Source organism: Phocoena sinus, chromosome 15 (assembly GCF_008692025.1).
Source record: "Phocoena sinus isolate mPhoSin1 chromosome 15, mPhoSin1.pri, whole genome shotgun sequence".
NCBI classification, from domain to species: domain Eukaryota; kingdom Metazoa; phylum Chordata; class Mammalia; order Artiodactyla; family Phocoenidae; genus Phocoena; species Phocoena sinus.
This window is the reverse complement of record NC_045777.1, coordinates 11,925,962-11,938,828: the sequence shown is the minus strand read 5'-3', so window position 1 is coordinate 11,938,828 and position 12,867 is coordinate 11,925,962. Positions and strand designations below refer to the sequence as shown.

Sequence of the window (12,867 nt, the reverse complement as noted above, 5' to 3'; positions counted from 1 at the left end):
TAGAAAGGTCCACTTCATTTGTCCCGACACCCCTGAGATGTAGTATGGTCAGTACTCCTATTTTACAGTTGAGGAAACAGAGGCACAGAAGGTTACCCAGCTGGACAGAAGGACAGGCGGATGTCATAACCCCTGGTCCAATCTGTTTGTGATCCGAGGGCCAAGGCTCTTGGGGCCCAGGGAGGAGAATTTATGAGGCACTCGGCTCCCCGTGCCCGGTACTCACTGTTTGATGCTGCTGATGGCATAACCCCTCCCCAGGCACTGGTTGTGCCCTGCTCCCCATGGCATGCTGTAATTCTTCAGTCGCTTCCCATCCTTGTAAAAGTCTTTCTTCTCTGATCCATCAGGGTTCAGGAATCGGTTGTATTTAAATACCTGAAATAGGAAGAAGGTCCCTTTCTGATGCCACCCCAAAAATAGGCATGGACAAAGAAAAATGTATGAGGATGTTCATCACAGTCTTGTTTATAAGAGAGAAAAACTGGAAATAATGTAAAGCCCAACTGATAGGGGATTGGTTAAAAATTATGGCAGCTCTTTATAATGTCGAGCTTGGTCTGTGGGTGCTGACATGGAAAGAACTTTTAAGACTGGTTGTTGAGGGCTTCCCTAGTGGCACAGTGGTTAAGAATCTGCCTGCCAATGCAGGGAACATGGGTTCGAATCCTGCTCCAGGAAGATCCCACATGCCGTGGACCAACTAAGCCCGTGCGCCACAGCTACTGAGCCTGCGCGCCACAACTACTGAAGCCCTCACGCCTAGAGCCTGTGCCAAAAATAAAAACAAATAAATTAATTAATTTAAAAAAATAACAAAAGGACTGGTTGTTGAATGAAAAAAGAAAGTGTTGGAATAACATGTATTGTGTGATCCTATACTACACACCTGCCTATTCATATGTGTGTGAGTGTGTTGTGTATATGTCTGTAAAGGCATAAATATTATCTAAAGGACACACTCCCAACCACTGTTAGAGAACCCTGTGGAACTGGAGAGGAAGTGGAATGAAGACAAATTTTTACTTTTAAATATATATGTCTATATTTCTATCTTATAAGTATATATTACTTTTGCAATTTAAAATAAAAGAAATTAAAATTATTTTTAAAAAAGAGAATGCCAATTTCCTTTGGTTACATTGTAGAGTGGTAATGTGAAGATTGTGTCTGAGCATAGGGCTTTGTTGTACAGAGTAGGTGCTAAATGAAGGATGGGTGGAAGGATAGGTGAATGGACCAGTGGATAGACAGGTGGAAGAGTGAGGTGATGGATGGATGGATGCATGGATGGATAGATGGATGGATGGATGTTGGGTGGATGGATGGATGCATGGATGGATGGATGGTTGGATGCATGGATGGATGCATGGATGGATGTATGGATGGATGGTTGGATGGATGTATGGATGCACAGCACAGAACCTGGCACACAGTAAACATCCAAATCTGTTAGAAATTGTAAAAGTTTGCCCCATCTCAAATTCCAGGGAGAGGTAAAAGTGCTGGGAAGCTGACATTATAACATTCTGAAAACAGGGAAAATTGCTCAGCTGTCCCCTGCAAGGCGCTTAGTGTGTGCCAGGTGCTATGAAGATCTTGGTTACATGATCACATTTAATCTTCCTGACAACCCTGTGAGGCAGGTGCTATTCTGAGATCCATTTCACAGGTGAGGAAACAGAGATACAGAGAGATGAAGTGATCGGGGCAAGGTTCCACAGCAAACAAAGAGCAGAATTAGCTGCCACTCAGATAGGACAGATCCTGAAGCCACTCATCTTCCCCAACAGCCCCTGGTATGCCTTTTACCTCTGGGTCTGTGTAGATCTCCGGGTCCTTCTGGGGACTCAGGAAGGGGAAGAGGAGGAGGCGGTCGCCACATCGCAGGGTGAATTCCCGCCCATCTGCCATGGGCAAGGCCATGTCCACCACGACCTCGCGGGTGATGAAGGGTGCAGCGGTGAGCCTGAGGCTCTCACTCAGCACGCTGTCTGCACAGGGCAGATAAAAGGGGGGTTCAGCACTGTCCTCTTCCCGACTCGAATGCCACCCCCAGCTCTCATTTTACAGAGGCAGGTGGGAAGGCTCAGAGAGGGTGCATGACTTGCCCACCATCACAAAGCAAGACCCAAAATGGCCAAGTGATGACATGTGATTGCTGCAGTCTTCAGAGACTTTGGACATGAAGGTTTGGGTCTGACCCTAAAAGAAGCTGTGAGGGAAGGTATCTTCCAGGGAGATACCAGAGGAGGCTAGGGAAAGAGCAGGGCCATCCATATTGGTTGTGTCTGCCTGTCTAGCATACATTCCCTTTCTGGAAACAGTTCCCTGCTTTCTTCTGGGGACCATCCCCTCCCCCACTCTCAGGGGGTTGGGCTGTTGATTTCACTCCCAACACCTGGGATTGGGCTGTGATTGGCTAATCAGAGCACCCATGATTGGCTCCAGATGGGCACACGACCCAAAGAGAGCCAAAGAGACACATTCCTGGGGCTCTGGGTGGGAACATTGCAGAGAAGCACACCCTCCCAGAGCCGGGAACACATCAGCCCAGAGCCACTGGCAGCCATCTTGCCAGCCTGAGACTGGAGTCAACCCAGTGGAAAATGAGGCTGAGGATGGACAAAGACCTGATGGCATTGCTAAAGCACCTGGATCTACCTGTGCCTGAAGCCAGTCCCTCTAGACTTTTCAGTTACCTGCCCCACATGAAGTCCCTTTTCTGCTTCAGCCCATTTAAGTTAGGTGTTTTGCCACTTGCAACAAAAAATCTCCCACTGAGACCATGAAACATGGGTAGTGGAGACCAGGGCATGGAGATGCCAGGTCTATGAAGACAGGAGGCCCAGGGGGACCCTAGGTCAGAGGACACCGATGGACCCTGGACGCTGGGAACCCATGACGGGGAGGGCGGGCTTGGGGGCCCATGATGCCCTGGCCTTTGGGGCTGTCTTGGAGGGTCTGACTGTCTCACCGAGCACAGGCATGCTGTCCAAAACCTTCTGTGGAAGGGCGGTCATCTGCGAAATGGGCTGCTCTACTTGCAAGAGCATAGGCTCAAGCTCTCCGCGGACAGCAGCCAGGGCCTCGGGGGTCCTGAGAAGGAAGAGCAGGACCCAGAAGGCGGCAGGACCCATGTTCCCCTGAAACGAGAAGGCGCCCCCGTTACAGCATCAAGAGCGCAAAGCTGGGCTGGGAGCTCACCAGTCTGTGCCACGGACACAGCCTGGGCCGAGGCACTGGGGCCGGGAGGCCTGGGTTCCCACTCCTGAGGACCCATGTCTATCTTCGGCCTCAGGACATGGCCCAAATATGCTGTGGTGGCTTTGGCCTAGCCCAATGCCTGCTTCAAGGCCACTCTTGGCATCCCTGACCTTGAGCAAAATCATTGATCTGAGGTCACACAGGAAACCTCCGTAGCTAATCAGCGAAAATGTCAGTACAAAGTATATCAGTTAAGATTACTGTTAACATCTGAGGATGGATGCATCCTTAGCCCCAATTCCCCAACCTTCCCTGCATGCGTGCTTCTTACCGTGTGACTCTGCACTTCCTCACGTTAAAGGGGCAGAGCGTATTTCCTCAGCCCCTTGGATTTGGGCTGAGCCATGTGACCTGCTTAGGCCAATAGAACGAGGCAGAATTGACAGAACAGCAGTGCTAAGTCTGGGCCTTAAGAGACCTTGTGGGTTTCTACTTGCCCGGCTAGCTGGCTGGTCCCAAGAGGAAGCTGAGAAACACCCGGAGCAGAGCTGAGCTAAAGAGGAAGATGAGAAACACCCGGAGCAGAGCTGAGCTGTCCAGCCGAGCCTGGTTTAGACCAGCTGACTCCCAGCAGACCCACAGACAGGTGAGTTAAATAAACGCTCATCAAGGTATGCCACCGAGTTTTTGTGGTTGGTTGTTATGCAATAATAAGAAACTGGTACAAAATCTGAATGTTTGCTTTCAAATATTTGAGTATTGTGTGCATATATAGCAAAGCAGCAGTAATCAGTGATGACTGTGAAAGCTATTCGTTTCTTGAACAAAAATTATGTAAAACTTCCCAATAGGTAAATAATTAGTAAAACGGATAAAATTTCTTGCCCCAAGGCTTCAGCCTTGGCTCAATATTTTAATACTCCGGTATTCGGCATGTGGCTAAGATATGATGGGGTATCCTTAAATGAACTCTAGATATGGTTGGAATACCAATTAACCTCGATTTGGAGGAAGATTTTTGTCTACCATAAATGACTATCTTATCCAATCTTAATAATGGGATATTAAGGAGTCATCAAATATCATGTTTACCCAGAAATTCAATTACAGACACTATTGCACATGGACGAAAGGACATTTGCACAAGGATATTTCTCACGGTGCTGATGTAACAGGAAAAGATTGGAAGCAACCTCAATAGGAGATCAGTGTGATAAATGATGATCCATCCATAGGCTGATGACACCGGAAGTTGCTAAAAAGGAGCTGACTTTGTGCGTGCTGATATGGGACAGTAGCCAAGACGCACTGAAGCAAAAGATGCGGGACGGGGCCTCATCGTGCTACCATTTGTGTGTACATTTAAAGAGGGATATATATGAAGAAGCACACACCATCTCTAGAAGGAGATTCAAGAACCTGGCAACTGAGGTTTCCTCTGGGACAGAAGCTGGGAGGGGAGAGAGGCAGAAAATAAATGCACAAAGCATCAATGATGGTAAAACAGATTTTCTTTCTCTTTAGCTGCCGTGAATTTAGAGGTGCCAGGTGCCCTCATTCAATCTTCCTATCAAGCAGGCACCGTTATCACACCTTCTTACTGAAAAGGAAAACTAAGCATGCCCTAGTCCCTCCCCACTGCCCAGCATATTGTGGGGGGCTCAATGGTATTTGTCAAATAAACATCTATGTTCCTTTGGGCTGGGGACCTCCAAGGCAACCTTGGAGGTGGGCTGGCACAGCCCAGGACCAGGACCAGGCAGAGTTGGGTTCAAATCCCAGCTGCCCACTTCCTATGACCCTGGACAAGCCACTCCCCTCTCTGGGTTTCAGAACCTCCCTCTTGGTAAAATGGGAATAAATACGTGCCCACTCCTGGGGCGGCCACAAGGAATACGAGTGACTCCCACAGGCTGAGCACACGGTAGGTGTTCAGAAGTGGTCTCCCTCTCCCACCAGCCCCTCCCTCGGGTTCGAGAACCGATGGAGGCCTTGGACTCTCTCTGAGATTTCCTCCAGAGCCTCAGGTCCAGCTGAAACAAGCAAGGTCACTTGCTGTCCATCACTTAAACAGCCAGGGGAATGCAGGTGATAAATAAATAATTCAGCTTTGGGTTAACTCAGTGCCAAGGCCATTTTACCTGCCCAGATGATCAGATGGGGGCCACCACTCATTAATTACAAAGCAGGAGTGGGAAACAAGGCTGCTCGGTTAACTTTGCTTTCAGGAAGAAGCTGTGGCAAGTTAGGGAGGTGACGAAGACTGCTTTCCGCCCAGCTGCACCGATGTGTGAGCCTGCATGTGTGTATGATCACACAGCCATGAGATCTTTAGTCCACTACCCTGGAAGCTGAGTGTTCTCCCACAGGACCTTGCCTCCGTTTACGAGGACACTTCTGTCTAATCTCCCTCCCTCCCACTGCAGCAAAAGTCCACCACCCAGCAGCGCCTGTGCTCTGTTCTACCTTTTCTGTGAACGACGGTATCTGACCTCCAGGGGGCGCGCACTGTGAGCCAGACCCGGTGCTCAGCGGCTCACGTGCGCCACCTTGTGGCCTCCTCTCCGCACTGTCAGTCAACTGGAGTGGGGACACCTGCAGCCCTGCCTGCCCCGCACCACTCCCCTGCCTTTGGGTAACAGCAGCCCATTTTCCTTCGGAGAACTACCTCCACTTCATGTGAAGTCCCGTGGATTGTCTGGGGCGAAACTACCCCCTCCAGACCTCAGGTGTGACCACGTGACCCCAGCCTGGGCCACTCAGTCAGTGACGGACTCAGAGGGGACAGGTGACCTGGGCTGGGCCAGTGGGTATCAGACTTGGGGTTTGTGCTGGAATTCATGGGAGAAAGAATCCCTCCTCCATGGGGACTGCCAAGTTTCCAAGAGCTGCTGGTGGCCTTTGCTGCCACCACCTGGGAAAGCCCATCTGAGGCGTGAGAGAACACAGAGGTGAGGGGTGGGAGATCACAGATTACATTTATTTTCATTTTTCTGTGATTAAAATTTTTTTCTAAGGGAATAAAAGAATACTCTAAGTGCAAAGTAGATCCTGGATTGGATCCTGGAAGAGAAAAGGGACAGTAGTGGAAAAACTGGGAAAGTCTGGATAAAGTATGGACTTTCAATTAATAGTAATGTACCAACGCTGATTTCTAGTTTTCCCACATGCACGGTGGTTCTGTAAGAGGTTAACACTGGGGGGAGCTGGGCGAAGGGTATTTGGGAACTCTCTGTACTGTCTTTGCAACTCTTTTATAACCTAAAATTATCTCAAAATGAAACTACTGAAGGGGAAAAACCCAATTCTGTGCACAGCTATTATTCTTATTACCTCCTCCTTTTGGATGGTGAAATTGAAGCCCAGAAAAGTGAAGTGATCTATTCAAGGTCACACAACTAGTCAGTGGCAGAGCTGGGATTCCACCCGAGTCTGTCTCACTCGAAACACTGCTTTTGCTTTTCATCCTCACGTTGCGGTGCCTCCATGATCACGATTGCGATCATCTCCACTGAGCAGCTGAGCATCTGTAAACCCCGTGCCCGTGCAGCTCCCACAGTCCGCCTCCCCCCACTCAGGACCACCCAGGAGTTCCTGCAGCCATGGCAGCTGAGCCAAGGCAGACGTGGAGAAGGAAGAGAAGAATGAAACTTGACTGATGGGGCCGCGACAGTTAGCGGTGTCAGTCCCAGCACTACCGTGGTCAGCAGAGCCGCCCATTGCCTGACAGCTCAGAGCTGGGAGAGCAGCCCGGACCATGATGGGCCCGCAGGGGCAGGCCTCTGGGAGCTCTCCTCCCTCCGCCCACTCAGCCCACCCCAACCCGGCCCACGTCCCCTAGGAGCCAGCCTCTTCCCCTGCCTGGACCTTGGATCTCAGCCCACCAGGCCCTCCTCTAGCCCCTGGATGCTGGAGACCCCCTGACCCCTCCATCAGCCTAGACCCCGGGTCTGGGGCTCTGGACTCACGGAGGCTTTTCAAGGATCCTGTGAGATGATGTTTGTAAAGTGCTCAGTCGGGTGACTGGCACAGGGTAAGCGCTCAACAGTATCTTTTGAAATGATTACTCCTCACTCAGATCTGACGACAGCAATCCCAGCTACCATTTCTCAACCCCTTGGAACACTTTCTGCAGCCGGCCTCTGGGTGGCGCTCCCTCCGAGCTCTCCTCCCTGGTGGCTCCTCGTCTCCCTTGCTGGCTCTCCTCATCTTTCCGACCCCCACGCTGGAGAGGCCCAGGGCTTGGCCCCCTTCTCCATCCACCCTTGAACAACCATCTCTGCGCTGTCAACCCCCCAACATGTCCAGCCTAGACCTTAACCCTGGACCCCAGACTCTTCTTTTCTCCAGGCGCTCCTACCTGCCCGCTCTCCACCTAGAACTGAACATGCCCCAAACAAACCCCCGACTTTCTCCCCCAAAAGTCACTCCTTCCACCATCTTCCTCAACTTCAGCCTTCCTGCTACTCACGCCCAAGCCTGGAGTCATCCTGGTTGACATCTTCTCCTAATATCCCATCCAAGAGCAAAGCCTGTTGACTCTACCTGGAAATATGTCCAGAAGCCAATCCCTCTCCCTTCTGCCCTCTGGTCCAGAACCATCCTCTCTTGCCTGGATATTGCTGTGGCCTCCTCCCTGGTCTCCTTGCCTCCACTCCCCCCACTACAGTCTATTCTCAGCAATGCAGCCAGAATGACCCCTCTAAAGCAGAAGGCAGGCCATGTCACTCCTCTGCTCACAGCCTTTAAAGGGTTTCCATTTCTGAGGAAGAGCCAAAAGTGCTCCCCATGGCCTACAGGGTCCTGCATGGTCTGGCACCTGCTACCTCCCTGCCGCAATCTCAGAGGACACCCTGACCCCAACTCTTGCCCAGTTCTCCTGGTCCCGCCAAAGGCTGTTTGCCGGGCTTGCTGCCACTCAAGCCCCTAGGCCAGCATCCAGTTCTGCTGACAGAGGTCAATTTCCATAGGGGATTATGGGGACAGTTTGGAGTCCCAAGTCACTGCCCATAAATATGTTATTAGACACTAATGGGGCCCCAACTGCTGATTAAACCCAGCCCCCAACCCTTCCCAGCCTCTGCCTGCAAGGACAGTTAATGGCTCTGGGAAAAAACTAAAAATAAGTCGTAAGTCAATGGGAGAGGAATTACCCAGAAATGTCAGCCTGTGTAACTGTCACTGCCGAGATGGGGCCCAAAGAAGGAGGGGGCTCAGGGCTGGGGCGAGGGCAGCAGCCAGGCCTGGAGATGCAGCTCCCTCAGCCCTGCTTTCTCTCACTCCAATATCTAGTCCTTCAGCAGCTTCACTGGCCCTGTCTTCCCTTGGTTTCCAGAATCTATCCACTTCTTCCTCATCTCCATGGCCACCACCTCCCCTTCCTGGAATACTCTATCCCCACATCTTCCCCCAAGTCCCCAAATCTAGATCTTTCTTATCATCCAGGGTTCAGCTCAGTCATCTCCTCCTCAGAGAGGCCACCCTGGCCAGAGCAGACCCCCAGGACCTATCTAGTCATGACCCTGTTTTATATCCTGCATATCAGCATCTAAAATCACCCTATATCTCTTTCCCTGATGTCTGCCCCACCCCTGCCCCTGGCTGAAACAAAAGCAACACAGAGCAGGGTCTTTGAGGTCCGTGGTAAGTACTCAGTGGAACTTTTAAATGAGTCTTCAAGATAACTGGCCTGCATACTTCAATAATCTCAAGGTCGTGAAAAACAACTAAAGGCACCAAAACTGTTCCGTATCAAAGAAAACTAAAAAGGCAGAATGACTAAATGCAGTGTGTGATCCTGAGCTGGATGCTGGACCAAGATGAGCCATAAAGAGTATTATTAAGACAACGGGCAAAATTGGAATGTGGACCGTATATTAGATAATGATCCTCTGTCTGGGTTAACTGTCCTGAATTTGATCACTGTGCTGATCAAATGATGATGTAAGGGAATATTCTTCCTCCTGGGAGAGGCACGCTGAAGTAATTAGGGGCCAAGAATCATGATGTCTGCAACTAATTTGCAAATGGTTCAATAAGATACGCACAGTAGGAGACAGAGAGAAAGCAAATGTGGTCCAATGTTTAAAACTGGGGAATCAAAGTGAAGTATATATGAGTTCATTAGACTATTCATACAGCTCCTCTGTAAGTCTGATGTTTTTCCAAATTAAAAACATATATATCGAATGAATGATCCTGGTCATGAGACTGTGACAGTTAAGAGAGTCAGGGAACTGGGGCAGACAGCTGGGTGTGTGTGCACCGACCCACAGCCATACTCACAGTGGCGCACTCTGTACACCTACCTGCACCCAGATGTGAGCGCCCGTGCAGGCACATGCATATGTGCTCGCAGGCGTGTGCCTAAGTGTGCCTGGTGGCACACACACACACGAGTGCACATACAACACACAAGCACTCGTGCACAGCCTCACGTCCACACCTGCACACACCCACCTGTGTGGCCCAGAGCTGCAGCACCAGAGCCCGCGCCTGCATCTCCTCCGACACGCCCATCTCCTCCAGGTGCAGCAGGTAACTCTCCAGCCATTTACTCCGGTGGGCCCGAGTGGCCAGCCTGGCTGGGGACAACAGCTTCCACAGGTGGCCTTTGACCCTGCACACCTGGTCCTTATCCCCTGCAGGGACGGAGCACAGAGGATGAGGGTTACAGATCCACCTCCAGCCCAGGGTCACCCAGCCCTGACCTCCCATTAGGCCAAGGGTCTTCCAGGTGTCACCCCAGGGGATGGGGAGTTCCTGTGGGAAAGAGGCGACAGGGACCCAGCCCTTAAATGCTGGCCTGGCCCAGAGGAGGCACTCAATCAACATTTGCTAAATGAATGGGCTTCTCGGCACAGCAGGGGGAGGGGCCGGAAACGGGGAGCCACATTCTGCCTTCCTGGGGTCTGACCCCAGAGGGACACCAGCCCACGTGGGTGGGGAGACCCTGAGAGCACACTCAGCACAGCGTCACTCAGGGGTAACAACCGAACTGACCGCCAAGAGGGGACAGGTTGGTCTGGGGTCTCAAACTCAACTACCTGCAGGAAAGGCAGGTAAAGTGAATGAGGGAGGAGGGACAGGAAGGGGCCCAACGGGAGGGTCGGGTGGCTCCACTCAGCTCCACCGACCAGCCCAGCCCAGCCAGGGAGCCTGGGTTTCTAGAAGAAACTGAAATCCAGATGTTCATGGGGAACCTTCTCATGTGTTTTAAAGTTAGCATCTCAGTAAGAAATTTTTAATCACCGCACAGGCCACAAAAGCATCTCAAGTTAAACTGGCTCACGGATCACCAGTTCGAAAACACCATTAAATAAACGATGGCGTGTTTACATTCTGGAAAACCGTGAAGCAGTGAAAACCAATGAGGAAGTTCTTTATGTCCAGCCCTCACTGGGCCCACACGGGCAGACCATTGAAGGAATAAAGTCAGATGCTTATTTATTTATTGTATTAATGCTACAAGATGATGCTGTACTGACATATATATATGTGCAAATATAAGATTTGGTTGTTCCAAAATCACTCCTTGGAAAAGGGGGAGTCACTTGGATTGCTACAAAATTCCAAAGTACTAGAAACTCTCTCGTTGACTTTTCTGAGCCACAAAGCAGTGTTTTCAGGAAGGTCCATCCACCCAGTGGCTCTAAACCAGGCTGCACGTTACAGGATGTAAAACATGGGCGACACTTATTCGAGCGCATTAGTTAACGTTTTCAAATAATATGCTCCCTATGCTTTTCTTCAACCTCTAGACACTTTCAGGTGACATACTTCTCAATTTAAACCAGTGAGGCCAATTGTTATCTGAAATACATGATTTCCCTCTTTCCCAAATTTTCAGGTACTGGAGCATCACCAGGCAGGTTTCAATCTCTAGCTGCTCAGGTCCCCACCCCACCCCCACCAATCTCATCAGAATCTCTGGGGGTGCGGCCCAGGCACACGGAGATTTTAAACAGGTGGGTGCAGGGTGCAGGAGGTGCTGAAACCACCTCAGTTGACGCTGGTTCTAGATGCTTACTTACAGGACCGATCTGATGAGATTGATAACAAAAGGAGGTAAAGGGCTTCCCTGGTGGTGCAGTGGTTAAGAATCCGCCTGCCAATGCAAGGGACACGGGTTTGAGTGCTGGTCTGGGAAGATCCCACATGCTGCGGAGCAACTAAGCCCGTGAGCCATGGCCACTGAGCCTGCGCTCTAGAGCCCGTGAGCCACAACTACTGAGCCCACGTGCCTAGAGCCTGTGCTCCGCAACAAGGGGAGCCACCGCAATGAGAAGCCCGCATACCGCAACGAAGAGTAGCCCCTGCTCGCCGCAACTAGAGAAAGCCCACGCGCAGCAACGAAGACCCAATGCAGCCAAAAACAAATAAATAAATAAATTAAAAAAGAGAGAGAAGAATCAAAATAAAATTAAATTAAAATGTTTAAAAAAGGAGGGGAGGGCTTCCCTGGTGGCGCAGTGGTTGAGAGTCCGCCTGCCGATGCAGGGGACGCGGGTTCGTGCCCCGGTCCGGGAAGATCCCACATGCCGCGGAGCGGCTGGACCCGTGAGCCATGGCCGCTGAGCCTGCGCGTCCGGAGCCTGTGCTCCGCAACGGGAGAGGCCACAACAGTGAGAGGCCCGCGTACCGCAAAAAAAAAAAAAAAAAAAAAAAATGGAGGGGAAATTTAACGCAGATTTAGAAATGACTGGCATTTTTTAAGGTCTGACAGCACAGGTGCAGGTCTTGAATGTCACTGTAAATATGGCTTTTAAGGATGACTTTCAAAAGCAATGCAGTATGCAAAGACAACCGACAGAATGGGAGAAAATATTTGCCCATAATACAGATACTTGTATACACCCACGTTCATAGCAGCATTATTTACAATAGTCAAAAGGTTGAAATAACCCGTGTCCATCAACAGATGAATAGGTAGACAAGAGGTGGCATAGGCATACAATGGAATATTATCCAGCCTTATAAAGAAGGACATTCTGATGCATGCTACAGCATGGATGAATCCTGAGAAGGTTATACTAAGTGAAATAAGGCAGACACAAAAAGAGAAATATTGCATGATTCCACTTATACGAGGTACTCAGAATAGGCAAATTCATAGAGACAGAGAGTAGGATACAGGTTAATAGGGGTGGAGGGAGGGAGAGATGGGGAGTTATTATTTAATGGATACAGATCTTCTGGTATGATGAAAAACTTCTGGAAATACATAATGGTATGGCTACACAACACTGTGAAGTTTATTTATTGAATTTTATACTTAAAATGGTTTAAATGGTAAATTTTATGTTATATATATTTTACCACCACTAAGAAAACAGGAAGATATGTGAATGTCATTTGGCAAATAAGCCAAAGATGGTGGTGTATAATAAAAAATTGGATTGGCAAAAAAACAAGTAAAAAAAAATATAGCAGTAATTTGATCAAATCTGCTTAACATTTGGAGAGCTCTTAGAACGGTGCAGGATACACGAAATCTTACACAAGAGTTAGCTATTGCTACTCTACATTGTTAGAAAAAGGCAAAGTGTCTACATCAGTGTGTTTACTATGCACTTGTGGGCAAAAGAGAAAAACAAGAATATAGCACATTTGCTTGTATTTGTGTACAGGAACTCTGGAAGGATCCACGAGAAACTAATA

At 49.7% G+C, this 12,867-nt stretch overlaps 1 protein-coding gene across 2 annotated transcripts in view; it reads right to left on the bottom strand.

Annotated features, from left to right (window-relative positions):
* The window catches only part of PTGIS (prostaglandin I2 synthase), a 44,380-nt gene that overhangs the window by 7,056 nt on the left and 24,457 nt on the right, over positions 1–12,867 (bottom strand). For both annotated transcript variants that reach the window (XM_032604820.1, XM_032604821.1), the window contains exons 6-9: positions 9,667–9,848; positions 2,978–3,146; positions 1,813–1,994; positions 227–378 (exon numbers count right to left, since the gene is read on the bottom strand). In XM_032604820.1, coding sequence (XP_032460711.1) covers positions 227–378; positions 1,813–1,994; positions 2,978–3,146; positions 9,667–9,848 — 685 coding nt within the window. The remainder of the gene's footprint in view (positions 1–226; positions 379–1,812; positions 1,995–2,977; positions 3,147–9,666; positions 9,849–12,867) is intronic.